This window comes from Oncorhynchus nerka, linkage group LG16 (assembly GCF_034236695.1).
Source record: "Oncorhynchus nerka isolate Pitt River linkage group LG16, Oner_Uvic_2.0, whole genome shotgun sequence".
Classification (NCBI taxonomy): domain Eukaryota; kingdom Metazoa; phylum Chordata; class Actinopteri; order Salmoniformes; family Salmonidae; genus Oncorhynchus; species Oncorhynchus nerka.
This window is the reverse complement of record NC_088411.1, coordinates 2,647,441-2,673,545: the sequence shown is the minus strand read 5'-3', so window position 1 is coordinate 2,673,545 and position 26,105 is coordinate 2,647,441. Positions and strand designations below refer to the sequence as shown.

Here is a 26,105-nt window from a genome sequence, read left to right as displayed (position 1 = left end):
CCATCCTGGATGAGCTGCACTACCTGAGCCACTTGTGTGGGTTGTAGACTCCGTCTCATGCTACCACTAGAGTGAAAGCACCGCCAGCATTCAAAAGTGACCAAAACATCAGCCAGGAAGCATAGGAACTGAGAAGTGGTCTGTGGTTATCACCTGCAGAACCACTCCTTTATTGGGGGGGTCTTGCTAATTGCCTATCATTTCCACCTGTTGTCTATTCCATTTGCACAACAGCATGTGAAATGTATTGTCAATCAGTGTTGCTTCCTAAGTGGACAGTTTGATTTCACAGAAGTGTGATTGACTTGGAGTTACATTGCGTTGTATAAGTGTTCCATTTATTTTTTTGAGCAGTGTATATAAAATACATGAACATTTTGACTGCACAGGCTTTGTAAGTGAATGTATTCATCTATTTCGCTTCACCCGCAATAACATCTGCTAAATATGTGTATATGACCAATAGAAAATGCAGATTTAAATTTTTTACTTAAACTGACTGCTTATCTCTATGTTGTTGTGTGTTGGTTTGACCACCAGACCACAAAGGAGTGTCATATGTGGACCTGTCCTTTCCATCTCCCGGTTCAACTATACTTCATCATCAGGAACTTGGAGCGCTCTCCGGACTTTGGGATATCCCTGATCAAGATCTGGAACTACAACAGGAGCCTCAGTGTAAGAGCCCATTTTAGGGCCAAACTGGCAGATTGAGTCTGAAATGGCACCCTATTCCTTATTTTGTAGTGCACTGCTTTTGGCTGGAGCCTTTGCAGTAGAAGTTGCCAGTTATAGTAAAAAGGGTTGCATTAGGTAATGATTCAAATGGATTTTGATAGAAATGGTACTTAAGTTGTTAGCACTTACTGTATGTGCAGCCCTTACATATATAAAGCATCTGATTGGTTCATCACACCAGTCCTAGTTCAGGGTTTACTAAGATAAACACCTTCATCTGTTAACAGTTGCTCATAAATTCAGCTTGCTTCAGCCAGCCCCTCTCATTCTACAGGGTGACCACCATATTGGAGAAGGCTTTGGGAGGGAGGGTATAGCCTTCAAGCCGTGTCTGTGTGAGCTACCAGTCAGTCCAAATGTGGAACAGTAAGAGATTAGACCTGGGGGATTAGTGAGGGGACGCCCAGGTTACTGCTCTCGCCTCTCGCCCTGCTGCTGTCACAAAAGGGAAGGACGGGAATCACAAAGCCCAGGCAACCAGGGGTCTGTCTGGAACTATGGATGATATGGGTTGATATTAGCAGTGTCTCTGTTCATTGAGTCCTATTTCAGATTCTAGTGGTGTGTTTTAGGATGCGAGGTAAGGAGCTGTTTGATACTGTGGGATCCATGGGGTGGGGATACACTGATTTAATGAGCAGGGATTGAGGAGATTTGAGTCTGGTCTTAGCCATTTAGCCATCCACCATGTCTGTCTGTGTGTGTTGGTAAGGAGACTAATTACAATTAGCTTTACAGTTGACTACGTCTGCACGGTTAGCTTAATTGACTCTGCCTACATACATACCTGTGGGAAAGAATATTGGGGCCTACAACTAGGAAGCTCCTTGGTTAACAGTATGGTATCAGTTTCAGTGTTGATCTATGTCACGTTCACATCAATATTCAAGCTCTTTGACATTTTCCTTGTTCATTTTTCATTTTTGATGTTGCTTTTCTTATACGGTCTACCGAAATCCATGCATTACCTAAATATTGCCCTGCTTAGAGCCTGAAATAGCTGTGCTGTTCTTTTTTAGGACCTGGACGTTGGTGCCCGGCATGTGAATCTTTACCTCAACAGCACTCTGGTGTTTGAAGGTGAGCTGAACAAGGGCTGTGGCAACCAGATCTTTGATTACAGCACCAGCATCGATCTCCAGGCACTCCAAGTCCCAGAATCCTTCTCTCCCAGCCCAGTGGGGTCCGGCCACAGTCTGCGGGGTGCCAGCCCACAGCGCCATGACGAGAGTGGCGCGTGGGTGGAAAGCAGAGGGGAGAATCGAGTCCCCAACCACAGACTATCTGAGGGGCTAGCCCAGGTCAGGATAGACATGCAGGATCAAATCTACAATCCCCCCTCCCCCACATCTACAAACTGTCCCCCCCTACAGAGGGACTCCTTTGACATGGACCCTCCGGACCTGGCCCTCCCCCACCCCCCTCTGAAACAGCAGCTGGAGCAATCGGGTCAACCCACTGAGTGCACAGTCACCACCCAGCCTTCTTCCTCCAGGAGTCCCCAGTGGCTACAGCCCCTGGCCCGGAGCGCCCCCGAGGGCTGCGAGGCCGGAAGGGAGAGACCCCTCTGGCTAGTGCCCCAGCAGTCTGTGGAGCCCAAACCTCCCCTCCCCCAATCCACCTCTACCTCGGTGCTCCCGGAGCTGGGCTGTAACCCGGGGAGGGTGTGTCGGGGGTGGAGAGGACTGTGAACGAGAGCCAATGGTGTACAGATTCTCTGGACCTGGGAGGTGACCAGCAGCACCAGGACCGGCCTGTTAGTGGGCGTAGGAGCTCAGGCATGAACAACAACACTAGTAGCAGAAAACCAGCAGAGGAGCACCAGCATGGAGCCATTGGACTGACCACAGGTAGGATAATATCCTGTGTGTGTGTGTACGTGTGTGTGTACGTGTGGTCCTAAGACCTGTGTGAGTAATTTCATTTGTACAATACTTTTGCGGCTCCTTTATCTACTCTGCATACTGAGCTGTGCAGGCAAGATATGAGAAGTTAATGTGATTTGAGACAGAATCATCTCTAGTGGTAGCCTGTTTGTCTACTTGCCTCTATTATGCAACTCAAGAATGTTTTCCCAATGTTGAGGATATTGAGAAATCTCATTGTTCTTGTCAACGGCAGACCAGATATCTTTTTTTTTTTTCTAAATGAGATTATAGAACAGACAGATTGCTGCATCACAACAAATCTAGGCCTGCATCCTATAATAATCTCTCTTTATCTCCATGACAACAGACAGAATCCCCCCCCAGACCCTCTAGTAATAGCTTGTTTTTCCCCTATCTGGAAACAAACACAACACACACACACACACACACACACACACACACACACACACAGGGCACATGCCAGCTGGTTCTGACCATATCTGTTGTGGACGTGTCAGCTGAAAGTTATCACACCAGCTGTCTGAGTTGGGCTATTCAGTATGAAAATTACATAATCATTACCATAAAAATTGTATCTTCTTCATAACTGGAATAAGTACAATTATTTTAGGATTATTGTGGGCCATAACTTTAGTTGGAGAATTCTTACTCACAAAATGACATAGAGTACCACAATGTATAAAACGGTCAAAAAATAAGCTTGCTTAGCTACACTTGTATTAGGTACTCTGCATGGTCTTTGAGGTAACATGAGAGTGTGTTGATTCCACAGAGGAGACAAGTTCAATGTCAGGCAGCATCAGCAAGAGGCAGCATCGTACCCCCCGGGCCACGCTCCACAGCCGGCAGGCCCAGGATGACAACCTCATGGAGTCCTGGGACTCCCTCACAAAGTTCAACCAGTGCCAGCGTGGTCGCATCTCCAACATGGGCTTCGAGGGCGACATCTTTGACGAGTTCCTCCAGCGTTCCTCCAGAGCCGCCAGTATCGCCCCACTCACCTCCGACACAGCAGGCCCCCCCTACAGCCCCTTCCCCTCTTCGTCCCACCTCTCTTCACCCGCCCCTCAAGGGGGCTTCTGCGATGACCCGGTGGATGACCTTTTCGCCGAGCCAGAGTTTGAGATTCCGGTCCTCCCACGTGGTCAACGTCTGGTCATTAACATCCTGTCCACATGGGGTGACCGCCACTACGTGGGCCTCAACGGTCTGGAAGTCTTCAGCTCCAGCGGTCAGCCCGTCCGGCCCGCCCACATCCAAGCCGACCCGCCTGATATTAACGTGCTACCCGCCTACGGCAAAGACCCGCGCGTGGTCGCCAACCTAATCGACGGAATCAACCGCACGCAGGACGACATGCACCTGTGGCTGGCGCCGTTCACCCAGGGGATGAGTCATGTGATCTACCTTGAGTTCGCTGGGCCATGTCAGGTAGCCATGATAAGAGTGTGGAATTACAACAAGTCCAGGATCCACTCGTTCAGGGGGGTGAAGGAGGCTGAGATGCTGTTGGATGGGAGGTGCATCTTCAGGGGAGAGATCGCCAAGGCGTCAGGGACACTGTCTGGAGGTAGGGGGGATCATGAGTGAGGGATAGCCTCTCCTTAGACACCCAAATGTATCCCATGTTATAGTTCTACCACAGTTGGCCTATAATAGGTCCTTATTTTACGAGCTTCATGTATTATATTAATTTAGATCGTAGAACTACAGCATTTGTTTGGTGACAAAATACACTGAGTGTACAAACATTAAGAAAGTATCCCTAATATTGAGTTGCACACCCCCGCTTTTGCACTCAGAACAGCCTCAATTCGTCGGGGCATGGACTCTACAAGGTTCCACAGGGATGCTGGCCTATGTTGACTCCGATGCTTCCCACAGTTGTCAATTTGGCTGGATGTCCTTTGGGTGGGGGACCATTCTTCATACACACGGGAAACTGATGAGTGTGAAAAACTCATCAGCGTTGCAGTTCTTGACACAAACCTACTACCATAGCCCGTTCAAAGGCACTCAAATATTTTGTCTTGCCCATTCACCCTCTGAATGGCACACAAACACAATCTATGTCTCAATTGTCTCAAGGCTTAAAAGTCCTTATTTAACCTGTCTCCTCCCATTCATCTACACTGATTTGAAGTGGATTTAACAAGTGACATCAATAAGGGATAATATCTTTCACCTGGTCAGTATATGTCATGGAAAGAGCTTGTGTTCTTTATGTTTTATACGCTCAGTGTAGGTTTAATGTCATTTGTTGCCCATGCATTAAAACATGTTTGCCTCTAACATCTTGAATTATACCTCCACCCCTCTCCTCTTAGGTCTGGACCAGTTCGGGGACACCATCTTGTTCACCACAGATGATGAGATCCTGGAGGCTATGTCGCGCTACGACGAGACGTTTTGCGGGGAGGCGGAGGGCTTCAAAGAGCTGGTGGGGTATGAGGAGGAGCTGCAGAGGCCCCGCACGGCCGACGGAGAGGGGGAGGAACGACCCTTCACCCAGGCTGGCTTCAGACCCAAGGACGACCTCGCTGTGAGTACAACATGACTGACTGGGACTGTACAGTGAAAACATGGAAAGCCTGGATACATAAAAAAATTTAAAAAATGGTTTTAACCTTTATTTAACCAGGCAAGTCAGTTAAGAACAAATTTATTATTTTCAATGACAGCCTAGGAACTGTGGGTTAACTGCCTTGTTCAGCGGCAAAATTACAGATTTTTACCTTGTCAGCTCAGGGATTCAATCTTACAACCTTTTGGTTACTAGTCCAATGCTCTAACCACTAGGCTACCTGCCCGATTGATACAAGACGTGCAGGATTTTTTCCAGCCTAGCGCTAACATTGCTGGTTTCTATTCACTGCCATCTTTCAGTTAAAACTCCATCTTAACCCGACTGATGGTCAGTCTGAGGAGACCCTGGAGCAGATCCCAGGAATGTACAACGGAAAGTGTGAGTACTCTCTTCTAAGTTAGTGTTATTCATGATCAATTCATGAATTCCTCATTTTAAACACAGGACTGTATTTTGCTCTCTGTAAAATGTCGCTAGCTCAGCTTGTTTCACACGGACTCTCTAAGATCTCTCTCTCCTTCTCTCCCCCCTCGCCATCTTCAGGCCTTAGGATAGAGTTGAGCATGACGTGGGGGGACTCCCACTACCTGGGACTGACAGGGTTAGAGGTGGTGGGGAAGGAGGGGGACAGCCTGCCTCTGGACCTGACCATGGTGGATGCCTCGCCACGGGACCTCAACGACCTGCCTGAGTACAGCCAGGAAGCACGCACCCTCGATAAGTCAGTACTGTGTGTGTGTCTGTGTGTGTGCGTGCGTGTCTCTGACCTCACACTGCTGACAATGTAGATGGATCTAACTGCATAAGTGAGGAAATAATGGAAACACTTGGGTAGATAAGGGATAAAGTGTATTAAAAGCAGGGGCTTCCACATGTGTGGTTCATGAGTTAATTAAGCAATTAACATCCCATCATAATTAGGGTCATGTATAAAAATGCTGGGCCGGCCATTATTTTGGCTACCATGGCTAGGATGACAATGCACCCATCCACAGGGCATGAGTGGTCACTGAATGACAGTCACCAGATCTTAACCCAATCGAACACTTCTGGGAGATTCTGGAGCGGCGCCTGAGACAGCGTTTTCCATCAACAAAACACCAAATAATGGAATTTCTCTTGGAAAAATGGTGTCGCATCCCTCCAATTGTTTTGTTTATTAGATCCCCATTAGCTACTGCACATGCAGCAGTTACTCTTCCTGGGGTCCAACATAGAGTCCACAATTGACTTCCAGACACTTGACGAAACTATGCCAAGGTACATTGAAGCGGTTTTGATTCGTGGTGGCCCAATGCCCTACTAAGACACTTTATGTTGATTCTTCCTTTATTTTGGCAGTTACCTTTATTTTAAGTCGTTATCCAGTTAACTTGTCAACAACTTCATCAACACAGCCAACAACAGTATTGTAAGGGATTTCATTCAACTGACTCTATCTCTTAAGTGTCTATCATGTCAGTGTTTATTGTGGCTTTCATTCGATATACAGTGCATTCGGAAAGTATTCAGACCCTTTGACTTTTTTTTTTACACATTTTGTTACATTACAGCCTTATTCTAAAAAAGAAATGATTTGTCACACTTGTCTAAATAAGGTCCTACAGTTGTCAGAGTAAACACCAAGCCATGAGGTCGAAGGAATTGTCCGTAGAGCTCAGAGACAGGATTCCGTCGAGGCACAGATTTTACATTACATTTAAGTCATTTAGCAGACGCTCTTATCCAGAGCGACTTACAAATTGGTGCTTTCACCTTATGACATCCAGTGGAACAGCCACTTTACAATAGTGCATCTAGGTCTTTTAAGGGGGGTGAGAAGGATTACTTTATCCTATCCTAGGTATTCCTTACAGATCTGAGGAAGGGTACCAAAACATTTCTGCAGTGTTGAAGGACAACTATCTTTGCAGCACTCCACCAATCAGGCCTTTATGGGAGAGTGGCCAGACGGAAGCTACTCCTCAGTAAAAGGCACATGACAGCCCAAAGACTCTCAAACTATGAGAAGCAAGATTCTCTGGTCTGATGAAACCAAAATTGAACTCTTTGGCCTGAATGCCAAGCATCATGTCTGGAGAAAACCTGGCACCATCCCTACGGTGAAGCATGGTTATGGCAACATCATGCTGTGGGGATGTTTTTCAGCGGCAGGGACTGGAGGACTAGTCAGGATCGAGGGAAAGATGAACAGAGCGAAGATCCTTGATGAAAACCTGCTCCAGAGTGCTCAGGACCTCAGACTGGGGTGATGGTTCACCTTCCAACAGGACAATGACCCCAAGCACACAGCCAAGACCAAGCAGGACTGGCTTCGGGACAAGTCTCTGAATGTCCTTGAGTGGCCCAACCCGAGCCCTGACTTGAACCCAATCGAACATCTCAGGGGAGACCTGAAAATAGTTGTTCCCGTTGGGCTGCACCTTCTTGGAACCCTTCTTCCGCTTCATGTTGATGATTGAGCAGCGCTTCAGGTTCTTGCCTTTGGCGTTCCTGCTGTTCTGAACAGCCGTGTCATGGCCCACACTGCCCGGCCCATCTCCGACCTCCCTGATAGCTGGGTGAGAGAGACTGGATATTTCCCATGGTGACTGGGTAGCAATCAGGAATTGGATCATGAGACAGTATGAGCAGACTAAGAAAATAAAGGAGCATGTCGTACTTCATAACGTTATCAAGTGATTTAAGAAGGGATGTCAACGTAACTTGTAGCGACGTAAGAAGCTAAATTCAGTTTTCCATCAAAATAATAATTATTGTAAGCTAACGTGACGTAATAAAGGAATTTACATATGTCGCAAGATAAAAGATCATTTGCCGTTTTTCAAATCGACAGATCATTTTCGATTTTCGATTGAACTTGTTTGACTCCTATCTTTTGTAAATAAATCCCATTTGCGCATGTGCATAGCTGTAGATAAATCCAACAGGAGAGTTTGAGTAATGAATGTTGGACAGAGGAGCTCAATCTCTGAGCAAGTCACACTTGGACCAACTTCAAAAAAACAAATGTTATTTTCTGGCAGTAGTCCTTATTCTGTGCCAGATGTTATTAAGTATCAAAACCAGACAGCACCCTTTTCTTTTTTATTTATGGATAGCCACGGGCACGCTCCAACACTCAGACATAATTTACAAATGAAGCATGTGTTTAGTGAGTCCGACAGATCAGAGGCAGTAGGGATGACCAGGGATGTTTTTTCATAAGTGTGTTAATTAGACCATTTTCCTGTCCTGCTAAGCATTCAAAATGTAATGAGTAGTTTTGGGTGGCAGGGAAAATGTATGGAGTAAGAAGTACATCATTTTCTTTAGGAATGTAATGAAGTAAAAGTTGTCAAAAATGTAAATAGTAAAGTACAGATACCCCCCAAAAACCTACTGAAGTAGTATTTTACACCACTGGACCCAAGGAGCCAAATGTTTCACCGGAAGTATACACCTGAAGCATCCGGTTGGAATTTCCACTTTAGTCGACTCCTGGGATTTCTCATTGTTGCAGTTCAACTAGGAAGACTACATTTGCGTTCTAGAGGACTGGCATGAGCATAATGCTGCCCATTTGCCTATTAAAAGGCCTATTTTGTTTGAATATAGGTGGTGATGTGTAAGAACTAGAATATTTCAATGATATTTCTGCTGTGTGCAGCCTTGACGGATCCCATGGAATGATGAACCTATTCTTTGCCATGTTATAGCCCTATTCAGACGGGTATTACTAGAGACGCTGGTTTTGTCATTATTATCCAAGCATGTGCGTTATTCCAGAGGATGATTCACACAGGATTTGTTTTCCTAAACTGCCCTGAAATTATTTAAATGTTTTATTGAATTGACTCTTGTGACGGAAGCCTGGAGGTTTTTATTGAATTGACTCTTGTGACGGAAGCCTGGAGGTTTTTATTGAATTGACTCTTGTGACAGAAGCCTGGAGGTTTTTATTGAATTGACTCTTGTGACAGAAGCCTGGAGGTTTTTATTGTAGGCGTGAAGTTATTTCAATATCATATCTAGACGATAATAGGCTACACTGATAACTCGTGCTTGGCTGCCAAATGTATAGGTCTCCCCATAATATTTACATTGATGAAGTGTGCTCATAATCATTATTTTAGCGATCCATCCATGGTAGACGTCCTTCCTAATAACAATGCCCCACATCCTGCTGATTTGAGCTGCTGAACCGTATTTGCACTTGACTGTGTTTATGGGATGAAAGGGAGAAAGTGAACTTGCCAATTCCAAAAAGTTTAGCGGGGATGCTACTTTGCGATCTATTGCCAAGAACAGGGCACTCCAACCCAGTTCGTGGAGAGCTACCATTCTGTAGGTTTTCACTCCAACCCTAATCTAGCGCATCTCTTTCAAAAGCTGGTTGATGAGCTGAATCAGGTTAGTTACAACTGGGGTTGGAGCAGAAACCTACAGGACGGTTGGTAGCTCTCCAGGAACAGGGTTGGAGACCCGTGACCTAAGACATCAACAGCTAGCCAGGGATTCATTAAATAAGCTATAGGCCAAACTTTTTATTGCACAATAGGCTTAATTAAACAGATGCATTTGGCTATGTTCAACTTCAATGTGTGTGGGCTATGAATAATAATTGACTGGCACTATGAATAATAGCTTAGCCATACTCATTGATAGCCTAATAAGTAGCCCACACATGCAATTATCTGTAAGGTCCCTCAGTCAAACAATGAATTTAAAACACATAGACCAGGGTGATTTTACAATGCCTCGCTAAGAAGGGCACCTATTGGTAGATACAGTGGGGCAAAAAAGTATTTAGTCAGCCACCAATTGTGCAAGTTCTCGCACTTAAAAAGATGAGAGAGGCCTGTAATTTTCATCATAGGTACACTTCAACTATGACAGACAAAATGAGGAGAAAAAAAACAGAAAATCACATTGTAGGATTTTTAATGAATTGTATTCTGTGCTTACAACTTTGTGCCAACAGTTTGGGGAAAGCCCTTTCCTGTTTTCAGCACGACAATGCCCCCGTGCACAAAGCGAGGTGCATGCAGAAATGGTTTGTCGAGATCGGTGTGCCCGACCTCACTAATGCTCTTGTGGCTGAATGGAAACAAGTCCCTGCACCATCAAGTGGAAAGCATTCCCAGAAGAGTGGAGGCTGTCATAGCAGCAACGGGGGGACCAACTCCATATTAATGCTCATGAATTTGAAATAAGCTGTTCATTTTTGGCCATGTAGTGTAAATATTGTTCTTTGTAATAATGGCAATTACAACAATACTGAATGAACACTTTTATTTTAACTTAATATAATAATAAAATCAATTTAGTATCAAATAAATAATGAAACATGTTCAATTTGGTTTAAATAATACAAAAACACAGTGTTGGAGAAGAAAGTAAAAGTGCAATATGTGCCATGTAAAAAAGCTAATGTTTAAGTTCCTTGCTCAGAACATATGAAAGCTGGTGGTTCCTTTTAACATGAGTCTTCAATATTCCCAGTTAAGGAGTTTTAGGTTGTAGTTATTATAGGAATTATAGGACTATTTCTCTCTATACAGTTTGTATTTCATTAACTTTGACTATTGGATGTTCTTATAGGCACTATAGTATTGCCAGCCTAATCTCGGGAGTTGATAGGCTTGAAGTCATAAACAGCGCTGTGCTTCAAACATTGCGAAGAGCTGCTGGCAAACACAGGAAAGTGTTGTTTGACTGAATGCTTATGAGCCTGCTGCTGGCTACCACCGCTCAGTCAGATTGCTCTATCAATTATCAAATCATAGACTTAATTATAATGTAATAAACACACAGAAATATGAACATTATGTAATTTAATATGGTCGATTCCAGAAACTATCATTTCGAAAACAAAACATTTATTCTTTCAGTGAAATGTGGAACCATTCCGTTATTTATCTAACGAGGTGGCATCCCTAAGTCTAAATATTGCTGTTACATTGCACAACCTTCAATGTTATGTCATAATTATGTTCAATTCTGGCAAATTAATTACGGTCTTTGTTAGGAAGAAATGGTCTTCACACAGTTCGCAACGAGCCAGGCGGCCCAAACTGCTGTATATACCCTGACTCTGCTTGCACAGAACGCAAGAGAAGTGACACAATTTCCCTAGTTAATATTGCCTGCTAACATGAATTCCTTTAAATAAACATGAAGGTTTAAAAATATATACTTGTGTATTGATTTTAAGAAAGGCATTGATGTTCATGGTTAGGTACATTGGTGCAACTACAGTGTTTGTTTTGCGAATGCGCTTGTTAAATCATCACCCGTTTGGCAAAGTAGGCTGTGATTCGATGATAAATTAACAGGCACCGCATTGATTATATGCAACGCAGGACAAGCTAGTTAACCTAGTAATATCATCAACCATGTGTAGTTAACTAGTGATTATGTTAAGATTGATTGTTTTTTATAAGATAAGTTTAATGCTAGCTAGCAACTTACCATGGCTCCTTGCTGCATTCACTTAACAGGTAGTTAGTCAGCCACGCAGTCTCCTCGTGCAGTGCAATGTAATCGGGCCATGCCGATTAAACGGTCGACCTCTACTTGAAACCATGCAGCCCAAGTCTATGGACTTGGGCTGCAGTGGCAGCGTGTCAGTGAGCATAACCAAGTTAAAGAAGGTAATGGGTCCCTATATAGGTCTCTGACAGTTCAGGCCTCATGAGGCTCTGACAATTCAGGCTTCTCAGATAAGTATTAGGGGAAAGGTGGCTTCTGTAACCCCTTTTTGGAGCCGGTTAAACCTGTGTGCTTGGACTGCCGTGTGCCTGCTATTTTGGTACCCTCTAAGCTGGCTTAGGGCGTGATTGTATGTCACCATAGTATGTTATACTGAGTGACCGACTAAATGGGAACATACAGTTATGAATAACTACTGTTCCCTGAAGGAAGGAACGAGGTGTAAAATATTTTTGGGCTTGGGGTTTTGGGCTTGCTGAAGAGCGGTACTGAGTTGAGAAAATGAATGCAAGCCCCGGTATTATAGCAAGGAAGCGGGGTGTCCGAGGGCTGGCTCTGCATCCATTGACCCGTTGGGCGTGATTTCAGTTCTTACGGTGAATGTGAATGCTGTTGACTCTCCCCGTAATATTTTTCTACCTTATTCCCTCCTTCAGGGAACAGTAGTTATATTCATAACTGTAAGTTTTAATTTCCAACATATTCCTGAATCAGTGAGCTGTCTCTCTCTCCTCTGTACAGACTCATTGATGGCCACAACATCACCACTGAGGACCAGCACATGTGGCTGATTCCATTCTCCTGTGGCCAGCACCACACCCTGACGGTGAACTTTGACAAGGCCCAGACGGTGGCTGGCCTCCGCATCTGGAACTACAACAAGACCCCAGAGGACTCCTACAGGGGGGTGAGAGAGAGAGTCACTGGGATGGAGAACTGGCTTTAGTAGCCTGGTGGAAGTGTCAATTCAAAATGAAATATCTGGGCCCTGTAGGTTGCTTTTGCATTTGTGAGTCTTGTCATTAAAGGTGCAGTGCATTGTAGTTGTACAAATATATACGATGCTCCGTAAGTGTGCATTTACAATATATGCAATTACTATACATTCACACTCTGCCATAGATCCTTAAAGATATTTCAATATTGACTGATAGAAAAAAAAATGTTACGGAGTGAATCCCTATTCCTTACGAAAACACATTTGTTAAGATAACCATTTCTTATTAACCCTATTCATGTGTGCTCCAGGTGAAGTTGATCCATGTGTCTCTGGACGATACGCTCATCTCTCCTGCAGAGGGCATCCTCATCAGGAAGGGACCAGGGAACTGTCACTTTGACTTTGCTCAGGAGATCCTCTTCATCGACTTTCTCCAGACCCCCACCACTGGCCTGGTCAACAGCAAGAGTACAGGAGAGGAATCGGCCTACACACTCAAGTGACTACTTACTTGTAGGCTAGTCTGGTCCCATATCGGTTTGGGATGTCTTACTAATGATCATACGAGTTGGCAAGACGGGACAAACAGATCTGGGACCAGGCTAATTGTTTTAGCCTCTCATAAAATAGCATTCTGGCTATTATCCCCACTGTGCCAAACGCCTAGTCATGTATCAAATTAATCATTCATACGCTCTACTACTGTAATGCAATACAATATGAGATGTCATTTTAAGGTTTGTGTCTTCGATGGTTTTCAGGGCTGGCTCCAGAAGACAGGAGCAAGCCAGCATGGACTACGAGGCCCCCATCATGCCTTGTGGATGTATCCTTCCTCCTGCTGCACACAAGACATAGTCCCACAGAATATTGTCCCCAAATACATTCAGCCATGGGACGATTTTTTCTTAAGCGGATGGTCGGGAGCCAGAACATAATTATAAATAATTTGTACACAAGAAGCCTAAACAGATATAGTATTTGACAAAAACATATCAAACCCTGATTACATTGGGCTAAGATCACATATTTCTCTCTATTTATGCATGAGAATACTTTAATTTAGAATATTTTCTAAATGAAAATCAATTTCAGCTGATTTACTGGTGATTGAATAGTCTTTTATGTCCAACAACAAAAATGTTATACAAATTTTTACAAATCTTGAGAAATCACAGATTTGGCCCGCTGCTTTTACTGACGTAACATGTCACCTTACATAGACATACAGAACTTCTGCGACCAGTGCATCAAATATACAAACTAAATATTTCACCTTTTAGTAGATAGAATTGACAATATACAGTATATATTTTACCTTTCATAAAAGACATACTGTACATATTCAATGTCATTACAACCAGTTTTGCCTGCTTGAGATACTGTGATCACTAAATGACTTGAAGACTGTAAAAGTCCTAAGTGTGTACACGTCTCTTCCTTAACCCTTGACCCACCAGTCATCTTCCAGCTGCAGCTTCTGACCACCTGGGGTGACCCCTACTACATTGGCATGAACGGCCTGGAGATCTATGACCAAAACGACAAGAAGATACCCCTCAGTGACAACAGTATCCTACCTACAATGTTAACACCACAAACACATACACACACACTGAGAACTGCTGCAATCTACACTTACACCCAGTGTCTCACTTGACCTGACTGGCTGAGCTAGCTAGCGTGAGACTTCAAGTCTGGCCTAAGACTGGTCATAAACCCTGGTCCTAGAAATCCACAGGGTGTACCGGCTTTAGTTTTAGCCAAGCATTAAAACACCTTATTCAGTCAATCAAGGTTGTGATGATTAGTTGAATCAGGTGTGTTTAATGCTGGTGTGGAACGAAAGCCTGCTCTCCCTGTACCGGTTGTCAATATCTGGCCAAGTTGCAAAGTCGGAAGCACCGCCTAGTTCTACAATCTCTTCTTCTAATCTGTTTTTAAACCTAACCCTAACCTTAACCACACTAGTTTTTGTTTTTTTGTTTATGGAATTTCGATATAGCCAATTTTGTAGCTTGTTCATATAGTGGGAATCTCATGTACCATCCCTGGACCACGTTTGGTGAACTCCCAAACTATAAATGTACCCTGAAATAGTAAAAGGGTGGCTTCCAGTAGAGGAAATGGAAATGGCAGGAGTAATGACACAGTAGTCAACACAGTTTGGCTGAGTCCATTCTTTAAACAATGCTTCTAGATGTCGCTGCGTTCCCAGACAGTGTGAATGTCCTGGGCAGTGTGAAGGGTGACGTGAGGACTCCAGATAAGCTGGTAGATGGAGTGAACAACTCTCATGATGGCATACACATGTGGCTAGCACCGGTACTCCCCGGACTGGTGAATCGCGTGTATCTCATATTTGACCAACCAGTGACCGTGTCCATGATCAAACTGTGGAACTACTCCAAGACACCACAGAGGGGGGTAAAGGAGTTTGGGGTAAGTCAGTCTTCTTTTCTCTCTCCTCAGCACAGTAACACAGACCATATTCATCAGAGAGATCCAGGTCTTAGGACTTGGGAGCAAAGCAGAATAAGGATAATTTCAGACTATAATGGTCTAATATAGTCTAATAAAGTACTATTATTAGGAATTCTTCCCTAGAGTTTTATTTCACCTTTATTTACACAGGTAAGTCAATTAAGAAAAAAAATCTTATTTACAATGACGACCTGTCAAACATCAATAAAGAACAATTACATTATAGATGTGTGTATTTAGATGTGTATATACACATCTATACATATCTACAGTGCATTCGGAAAGTATTCAGATCCCTTGACTTTCCACATTTTGTTACGTTACAGCCTTATTCTGAAATTTATTTTGTATGTTTTAAGTCCTCATCAATCTACACACACAACCCCATAATGTTTAGAAATGTTTACAAATGTATCAAAAAAATTAAACAGAAATACCTTATTTACACAATAATACACAATTCAGACCCTTTTCTATGAGACTTGAAATTAAGCTCATATGAATCCTTTTTCCATTATTCATCCTTGAGATGCTTCTACAACTTGATTGGAGTCCACCTGTTATAAATTCAATTAATTGGACATGATTTAGAAAGGTGCACACCTGTCTATATAAGGTCCTGCAGTTGACAGTGCATGTCAGAGCAAAAACCATGCCATGAGGTCGAAGGAATTGTCCGTAGAGCTCCAAGACAGGATTGTTTCTAGGCACAGATCTGGGGAAGGGTACCAAAATATTTCCGGCCAAACTCCGCAATCGGGGGAGAAGGACCTTGGTCAGGGAGATGACCAAGAACCCGATAGTCACTCTGACAGAGCTCCAGAGTTCCTCTGTGGAGATTTGAGAAATTTTCAGAAGTACAACCATCTCTGCAGCACTCCACCAATCAGGCCTTTATGGTAGTGGCCAGACGGAAGCCACTCGTCAGCTAAAGGCACATGAAATCCCACTTGGAGTTTGCCAAAAGGCACCTAAAGACTCTAAGACCATGAGAAACAAGATTCTCTGGTCTGATGAAACCAAGTTGAACTCTTTGGCTGGAGGAAACTTGGCACCATCCCTACGGTGAAGGGTGGTGGTGGCAGCATCATGCTGTGGGGATGTTTTTCAGCGGCAGGGACTGGGAGACTAGTCAGCATCGAGGGAAAGATGAACGTTGCAAAGTACAGAGAGATCCTTGATGAAACCCTGCTCCAGAGTGTTTAGGGCCTGACTGGGGTGAAGGTTCACCTTCCAACAGGAAATTGACCATAAGCACACAGCCACGGCAACGCAGAAGTGGCTTCGGGACATGTCTCTGAATGTCCTTGAGTGGCTCAGCCAGAGCCCAGACTTGAACCCGATCTAACATCTCTGGAGAGATCTGAAAATAGCTGTACAGTGACGCTCATTCAACCTGACAGAGCTTGAGAGGATCTGCAGAGTAAAATGGGAGAAACTCCCCAAATACAGGTGTAACAACCAAGCACAAAAAAAATACCCTTATTTCACCAGGTAAGATGACTGAGAACACGTTCTCATTTACAGCAACAACCTGGGGAATAGTTACAGGGGAGAGAAATGAGCCAATTGTAAGCTGGGGATGATTAGGTGACCAGAGTGGGAATTTAGCCAGGACACCAGGGTTAACTTCTTGAGTGTAGGGGGCAGGATTTTCGTTTTTGGCTATAAAAAAAACGTACCCATTTGAAACTGCCTATTTCTCAGGCCCAGAAACTAGAATATGCATATAATTGAGAAAACACTCTAAAGTTTCCAAAACTGTCAAAATATTGTCTGTGAGTATAACAGAACTGATATTGCAGGCAAAAACCTGAGGGAAATCAAACCAGGAAGTGGCTTCTATTTTGAAAGCTCCATGTTCCATAGCCTGCCTTCGCTCCATTTAAAGGGATATCAACCAGATTCCTTTCCCTATTGCTTCCTCAAGGTGTCAACAGCCTTTAGACATAGTTTCAGGCTTTTATTTTGAAAAATGAGCGAGAAAGATAACATCGCGTCAGTGGATAGCTGGGTGTTCACATAAGTTTTGCTTGCGCAACAGAGTGTGGCAGCCATTTTCTCTCCCTCTCCTATTGAAAAAGCGACAGTCCCGGTTGATATATTATCGATTATATATTTTAAAAACAACCAGAGGATTGATTATAAAAAATGTTTGACATGTTTCTGTGGACATTATGGATACTATTTGGAATTTTTGTCTGCGATGTCGTGACTGCTTGAGCTTGTGGATTTCTGAACATAATGCGCGAAACAAATGGAGGTATTTTGGATATAAAAATAATCTTTATGGAACAAAAGGAACATTTATTGTGTAACTGGGAGTCTCGTGAGTGAAAACATCCGAAGATCATCAAAGGTAAGCGATTTAATCAATTGCTTTTCTGACTTTCGTGACCAATCTATTTAGCTGCTAGGTGTTTGTAATATTTTGTCTAATGAGAGAGATGTTCTTACATAAACGCTTGTTATGCTTTCGCCAAAAAACTCTATTGAAATCTGACATGCCAGGTGGATTAACAACAAGCTAAGCTGTATTTTGCTATATTGCATTTGTGATTTCATGAAAATTAAATATGTTTAGTAATTTAATTTGAATTTGGCGCGCTGCAATTCAGCGGGTGTTGATGAAAATGATCCCGTTACCGGGATGGGTGCGTCAAGAAGTTATCCACTTCCAAAAGCATCTGGTCTCCCTTCCAGGGACCAACCAGGACCAACCCTGCTTAGCTTCAGAAGCAAGCCAGCGGTGGGATGCAGGGTGGTAAGAAGACTCGAGGCTGTAATCCATGCCAAAGGTGCTTCAACAAAGTACTTAGTAAAGGGTCTGAATACTTATGTAAATGTGATATTTCAGTTTTGTATTTTTTATAAATTAGCAAAACGTTCAAATTTTTGGTATGTCATTATGGGGATTGTGTGTAGATTGATGGGGGAAAAAACTATTTAATCAATTTTCTAATAAGGCAGTGACATAACAAAATGTGGAAAGTCAAGGGGTCTGAATATTTTCCAAATGCACTCTATATACACATCAATACATATCTATATGTACACATCTATATACACATTGCTGTAAACAAGAGTCTGTTCTCTGTTAAACTTTCTGGACTTAAATAAGGGGTAATAAATGAATGACTACAGTAAGCCTTCCTTGTGTAGCTGCTAGTAGATGACCTCCTGGTGTATAACGGCATCTTGGACAGTGTGAGCCAGGCGGCGCAGGGCATCCTGCCCACCTGTGACCCGGCGGTGCCCTACCACACCATCCTCTTCACCGACAACGCCCACATTGCCCACCGTGAAAGGAACACTGTCATCAGGTAACCCAGCATGGGATTGGCTGCTGCAGCCTGATATAAGCAAATTATTTCCCTGTCCATCGAAATTCACGCATGTGCGGATAGGTTTGGCTGCTTGTCCATCAACATGCACACATACTTATTGGTTCTTCTGTCTAGCCGCTGTCAACATGAGAATGCAAAGTCATTTACCATATTCACATGATGTGAGTTTTTTCAAATGGCAGGAGACCGTGGCTACCATAGTGGGACAAGCTCTGTATTTTCTAGGACAGATGTTCCTATCAGTTATAACAGTGTGTAATTGGCACTGAAGTCTACCTCTTTGTGACTCGTGTTCAACGAAGATGTGCTCTCTCTACTCCAGCCTCCGCGGTAGCAGACATCGCGATCTGAAACAGTGAGTAACTGAGTCCCTCATTAGCCTTGTCAGTCAGTTATAAAAAGTTGTGTTCATGTTCCCAAGTCACCCCACCTCCAACCCACAGCTTGGCTTGTGATGCCAAGTCCTTCTACAGTAGTTCCGAACAGACCTCCTAGTCCCTTGTCACTCATGTCTCTTGTCTCTCCACATTTCTGTAACTTCATTGTAAGACACGACTTGAACCTGCTCGCATCAAGCTTTGTTGCCGTCAGTCAGTCCGTCCTTAGTTTCTGTGTTATCCGCAGCTCCCATGCTCCAGCCTTTCATATACCTGGCCAGATTATGCAGAGACTCAAGTGAAACTGGTGTGTTTTCCCCTCCTTGTGTTGTTTTGCAGCAATTATGTGGAGGACCAAGATGTGAAGATGACCAATGAGAACGAGATAGTCCATCACCACAAGAAGAAACAAACAGCTGATCCAGGTAAGCAATTCAGCCAGAATGTCTTTGTTCAGTATATCCTGTATACACTTAAACATACCAGGTATAATAGAATAATCAGTGAGAAGCAAATGAAACTAAAAGCTACATTATCAATATGGGTGTTTCAGAGCTGATGTTTCCACACTATTATCAACCCAAATGTTTGTGTCTTTTAAACATATCAAAGGCACAAACGTTTGTGTGAATTTTCCCCCTGCCTGCTGAAAACAAGGGGGGAAATGCATTCAAAAAACAGAACATTTGAATTTCTGATGTTTTGTCTATTTTTGTGTGTGAAGCAGCCTTCATTTTTTGGACACTAATGAAACAAAACCATATTTACTTTCTAATCTTGCAGCGCTTCGGCCTAAAACCTGCATGACAGACACTGGGAAGCTCGGGAAAAGGAGGTACTGACAGATGGACTGACAGGCAGATGATCGGACAGACGGACGTTGATGGAGTCCCCCTGGTCAAATGGAGGGAACAGAAATGAAAGGATGACGGTTTACTGACAATCTGCACTATCCCACACGGGGGGACTTTTAACACAAAGCCTTGACCAGCTGAAGAGAACCATTTCCATTGCCCTCCATCAGTAATTACACTGTAGGGAAGTGTTGCCTAGTGACAGCCCTTGTGTGTAAGTTGGGTCTACTTTAGAAGAGGACAGAGCTTGTACAGAACACATTTGGTTTGTATCCATCTGGCCACAGGATCAGCCTTCCATTGTCTCATTGGATTGGTTTTCTTGCCACTCGTTCTCTCTAGACTTTTACGTTTCATCAGATTAATAGTACCTGTGTAGTATTACTACATCACATAATACCTGTGTAGTACTACATCAGATGAAGAGTAATCAACTGTTGTACCTGTGTAATACTATGTCAGTACTACATCACATGTATAGAACCTTTGTTGTTGCACCTGTTTTGATTGTCCTTTTCACAGTGTCAGGGTGAACCTATATAAGGCTGCTATGTCGGCCATCTTCGTGCCTAGTTCTATTACGGCTCCTATCTGTCGCTGCTTCTCGTGATGTTTTGCTGCATTCTCCTGCTGCCACTGATGCACAGATACTCAAATATGAATTCAGTGGCAACAAGTACACTCTTAGTAGATGGGATCTAGATCCTATATGTATAAATGAGTTGTATTCATGAAAAGCCTAGTGGGCTATAGATTTGATAGCCTCTAGCCTAGTGGCATAACACATGGAAATGTAGTAATGCACCTGCAATCTGCACCAACACACATGAATGCTATGCAGTAAACCTGTTAAGGTTTTCTCATGTCTGTTTTATCTAGGTGCATTTGGTGGCAGATGGGGTTTTAATACAAAGGGTGGAGAATATGACTGTCTTTTCCATAAAGTAGAATCAAGCAGAATATTGGTCACATTGAAGCAATAGGTCTGATACAGTTGAGCCATGCAAGACCACTCCATTTGCCTAAAGGCTCAATGCAGATGTTTTATATCATTTCTAAATCATTTCTGTAATATAATTCTGTTAAAAATGGGGAAAAGTCATTTTTTAGCAAATAACTATTTCTCAAGCTAGAATGTTCCTAGGACTGTATGGGAGTGGGTTGAGTAGGGAGGAGGAAACTGAAAACAATTAACAATTAAACAATTTACCGCATGGTGATATCACCATGGAAAGCCAAAAATCCCACCCATGCAGACCTGCTGATTAGAAGGACCTATCAGGAAATAACACCGATCACATTTTTTCATACTTTTACAGTGTTAGTTTCATCAACTGTTGTACAATATGATAGAAAACACAGGGGAAACTAATTGTGACTGCACTGGGCCTTTAACACAGAAACAGTACGTACACTTTCTTCTTAGATGTGGATTTTACAGCACTGAATATATTCATCTATAATATTTTGGATTAATGAATATATTGGTGAACATGTGTATATATACACACACACCCACAGTTATTAGAAAAACTTATTTGAAAAGTAAGTGACCTTTATTGAAGTTGTTTTATGTGAAAATATTTTTTGAGACCCATTTGTTTGCGAAAATTGTCAAATATAATTAATACCAAAAGTTTATTGGAGATATATTACCAATATATACATTGTTGTGTGAACATCATGTTGGCTTTTGGTTGAAAAACACCTAAGAATATGTAACCAGAAACAACAGAATATTTAATATGCAAACACTGAAACCATACCTCAAATAGGGAAGATGTGATCTTTAAAAGGGATGGCTATTTGATGAAATCTTGTTTTATCTTGAATGTTTGAGTAAATGTTTGAGTATAATCCAGTTGCAGTTTTATTCCTATACCCAGTAGTATTTGTTGCATGGACAAGTTACCACGGTTGAGCCACAATATAGCCTATTTCTTATTTTATACCCTTGTACTGAATATGACAGGAGTTGCATTGTTTTTTTGAAATGCTGTTTTATGTATTTGATTTTAAAATGTCAGTCTACAGGTATTCACACTGCACCTGAGTGATGATGGCTATTACTTGATGTGTGACATTCTGTTTTGAAATATTTTATTTTTTTAATCTTGTTCAAATACATGTATATTTCATGTAGGTACATTTTAATAAATTAAATAATTGAAAAACCAAGTGACAGAGTTGGTCTTGGTGTCATGATGTCAGACAATACAATTATTCTCTTTTGATAAGGAATGACTGGTATTGAGTTATACTCTGCTCACATTATAGAGGAGCAGTACTTGGAGAAAAGGTGGTGGAGGACCAACCTGGATTTCTACAACTCATGCAAACATTGCCATGAAGATGAGTTCTTGGGAGATGCCTCTCAGATTTCCCTGGGAAAGTCCACTCCTCCCTCTGGTCTTCCCATTTCTGAATCTGGGGGCAAACACGTAAAATAAACATTTACTTGACAGACCATAGTAGTGCCTGAAAAAAAAAGCAAAATGTTGAAGTAGTTATCACAGACCAATTATCTTGCAGGATTTGAATTTGGATTATGTACAATTTCTAACACTGTGTCAAATACTAATAACTTATTTCGTAATGGGTCAAACTAGGTCAATAATCTCTAAGAGAAATCCAATGTTTGAATATTAACTCTGCTGACTAAAGAGTTTGCCTTTGTATGGCCACGATGATCTATTTCCTTGACTAAATAAGGCCAAAGTCATGTTTAGCTGAGAATACGGCGAATATTCCTCCACTAATGCTTACGTACTGTATTGTACCAGCAATAGTTGAAAGTTGGTTGAAAACAACCCCCCCTCTAAATTATGTCTTTAACACTTTGAACCCAGTGACCCCTTTTAGAAAAAAATGTCATACATTCAGTTGTGTACATGTGAGCAGATCACATTATGTAACATGATATCCTGTGGTTTTGCTTTTTGAATGCTGAAAAAGGTGTAACAGTATGGTTGAACAGTGGACACATTACCTTATACTGTACAAAACCAGTGAACCAGTAAACAAACCCACAGTAAATTTGTGTTATCAATACTTCAGAAATCCTTTCCAATTAGCTTCAGGATTTTTAGGAAATGTGGCACAGTGATTTGTAGATCCTCTTATACCAGTCACATGGGTCAGTGTCGACTCCTTTAGCATCCATGGATTTTTGCCGCCAATGATAATCTCTTGGATAGCAACAACAATGGAGATGTTAGGGGGGAAAAAAGTGTATGTAATACATCTTTAATATGCAATTAAATAAAAGTGAGAATCAAACATGTATTGCTTTTTCAATGTCCACACCATATTTGAACAAAACAGGTGTTTTTTAGTATAGATCAAGAAACAGCCTACACTTGTGCTTACTTTCACTGTCTATCTCCTTTCTCTGCTCTGCCTCTGCCTTTTTGACCGAAGCACATGTAAATTACAAACAATCAATGCAATGGTAACCGACATAAATTAAACGTGGCCTGCTAGGGCACCGTAATGTTAACTTCTAGATTACCGGTATTACCATGACTTTGATAGTCTCAAAAGTGGGAGGTTTTTATTTTTTCGGGAAATGATCTGTGGCTAAATCTACCCAGTTTCTTTCTTGACAGTCATATGATTCTAAAAAAAGATATAATCTGGTTACAAATAATTCTGCAATGGTTATCTGTTTGAAATGATAGGCCAAACCCCAATGTAAAGTCCCGTACTGAACGTGCCCTATTAGATTGTCATGCTGAATCCAGATTTCATATACAGTGCATTCGCAAAGTATTCAGACCCTTTGACTTTTCCCACATCGTTAAATCAATCTCCACACAATACACCATAAGCAAAAACAGGTTAAGAAATGTTTGCAAATGTATTCATTTTTAAACAGAAATACCTTATTTACATAAGTATTCAGACAGTTTGCTATGAGACTCTAAATTGAGCTCAGGTGCATCCTGTGTCCCCAAGAACACAGTGGCCTCAATCATTCTTAAATGGAAGACGTTTGGAGCCACCAAGACTCTTCCTAGAGTTGGCCGCCCGGCCAAACTGAGCAATCGGGGAAGAAGCGCCCTAGTCAGGAAAGTGACAGAAAACCTGATGGTCACTCTGACAGCGCTCCAGCGGCAGGGACTGGGAGACTAGTCAAGATCAAGGGAAAGATGTATGGAGCAAAGTACAGAGAGATCCTTGATGAAACCTGCTCCAGAGCGCTCAGAACTTCAGACTGGGACGAAGATTCACCTTCCAACAGGACAACGACCCTAAGCACACAGCCAAGACAACACAGGAGTGGTTTCGGGACAAGCCTCTTTAATGTCCTTAAGTGGCCCAGCCACAGCCCAGACTTGAACCCGATCGAACATCGTTGGAGAGACTTGAAAAATAGCTGTGCAGCGACACTACCCATCCAACTTGACAGAGCCTGAGAGGATCTACAGAGAAGAACGGGAGAAACCCGTGTGCCAAGCTTGTAGCGTCATATCTAAGACTCGAGGCTGTAATCGCTGCCAAAGGTGCTTCAACAAAGTACTGAGTAAAGGGTCTGAAACTTATGTAAATGTGATATCAGTTTTTTGTTTTTGGTAAATTTGCTAAAATTTCTAAAAACCTGTTTTTGCTTTGTCATTATGGGTTATTGTGTGTAGATTGAGGGGGGAATATTTAATCTATTTTAGAATAAGGCTGTGACATAACAAAATGTGGATAAAGTCAGGGGTCTGTATACTACTATCCCTCTCAAAACGTATTCACTTTACCTGTGGTCTCCAGAATTCTGTACCGTGGCATTTTCCATTTCTTGTCAGGTCGTTCACAGTTTGTTTTTTGGGGTTATTTCACTCCTTCAGATTCTATTTCCACCACTGCATACCGATGCTTCATTCTAGAGGTAGTGGCTTGCGAAAGTATTCACCCTCCTTTTTCCTATTTTGTTGCCTTACAACCTAAAATAGATTTTGGGGGGATTATCATCATTTGATTTACACAACACACCTACCACTTTGAAAATGCTAAATCTTTTTTTATTGTGAAACAAACAAGAAATAAGACTTGAGCGTGCATAACTATTCACCCCCCCCCAAAGTCAATACTTTGTAGAGCCACATTCTGCAGCAATTACAGCTGCAAGTCTCTTGGGGTATGTCTCTATAAGCTTGGCACATCTAGCCACTGGGATATTTGCCCATTCTGCAAGGCAAAACTGCTCCAGCTCCTTCAAGTGGGATTGGTTCTGCTGATGTACAGCAATCTTTAAGTCATACCACAGATTCTCAAATGGATTGAGTTCTGGGCTTTGAGTAGGCCATTGAAAGACATTTAAATGTTTCCCATGAAACCACTTGATTCTTGCTTTAGCACTATACTTTGGGTCATTGTCCTGCTGGAAGGTGAACCCCCTTCCCAGTCTCAAATCTCTGGAAGACTGAAACAGGTTTCTCTCAAGAATATCCCTGTATTTAGCACAGCCCATCATTCCTTCAATTCTGACCAGTTTCCCAGTCCCTGCCGATGAAAAACATCCCCACAGCATGATGCTGCCACCACCATGCTTCACTGTGGGAATGAGAGGTGTTGGGTTTTTGCCAGACATAGTGTTTTCCTTGATGGCAAAAAAGCTACATTTTAGTCTCATCTGACCAGAGCACCTTCTTCCATATTTTTGGGGAGTCTCCCACATGCCTTTTGGTGAACACAAAACGCGTTTGCTTATTTTTTTCTTTAAGCAATGCCTTTTTTCTGACCACTTGCTTAGTGGTGTTGCAGATTCTGGAGCCTTTCAGAACAGATGTATATATAATGAGATCATGTGACACTTAAATAAAGTCCACCTGTGTGCAATCTAACTAATTATGTGACTTCTGAAGGCAATTGGTTGCACCAGATCTTATTTAGGGGCTTCATATCAAAGGGGGTGAATACATATGCACACACCACTTTTCAGTGTTTTTTTAAATCGTTTTTTGAATAAAGTAATTTTTTTCATTTCACTTCACCAATTTGGACTACTTTGTGTATGTCCATTACATGAAATCCACATAAAAAATATATATATTTAAATTGCAGGCTGTAATGCAACAAAATAGGAAAAATGCAAAGGGGGATGAATACGTTTGCAAGGCACTGTAAAATAAAAGGAAAACAATTATTTGTATTTCTTTGTGCGATTAGCAGACATGAAACAAAATGGTAGAAATACTCTGCTATAAATAAAAACTAGCACATGTGCTGATACTTCACTTTTTACTCTACTTTTATTTGCAAATACGAATGTAATGCGCACACTGTAGAGCCCTGTAAATTGACCACCTGGTGAAATAGACATTCTTATCTGCCAATACCTAAATCTACCCACAGTTGGAGGGGTTGGGGGAATATTAAGAATATTAAGGTTATATTATTGTAGAGAACAATCCAGATAATGATT

General features: G+C 42.3%; 1 protein-coding gene across 1 annotated transcript in view; it reads left to right on the top strand.

The window, feature by feature from the left end:
- LOC115143865 (katanin-interacting protein-like) overlaps nucleotides 1–21,868 on the top strand; it is a 32,304-nt gene extending 10,436 nt beyond the window's left edge. The window contains 16 exon segments of the mRNA XM_065002357.1: nucleotides 541–678; nucleotides 1,758–2,412; nucleotides 2,415–2,588; nucleotides 3,400–4,197; nucleotides 4,955–5,169; nucleotides 5,514–5,592; nucleotides 5,758–5,935; nucleotides 12,430–12,595; nucleotides 12,937–13,127; nucleotides 13,390–13,454; nucleotides 14,089–14,199; nucleotides 14,829–15,070; nucleotides 18,275–18,435; nucleotides 18,782–18,814; nucleotides 19,176–19,261; nucleotides 19,620–21,868. Coding sequence (XP_064858429.1) covers nucleotides 541–678; nucleotides 1,758–2,412; nucleotides 2,415–2,588; nucleotides 3,400–4,197; nucleotides 4,955–5,169; nucleotides 5,514–5,592; nucleotides 5,758–5,935; nucleotides 12,430–12,595; nucleotides 12,937–13,127; nucleotides 13,390–13,454; nucleotides 14,089–14,199; nucleotides 14,829–15,070; nucleotides 18,275–18,435; nucleotides 18,782–18,814; nucleotides 19,176–19,261; nucleotides 19,620–19,678 — 3,351 coding nt within the window. The 3' untranslated portion in view covers nucleotides 19,679–21,868.
- The last annotated feature ends 4,237 nt before the right edge of the window (nucleotides 21,869–26,105 follow it).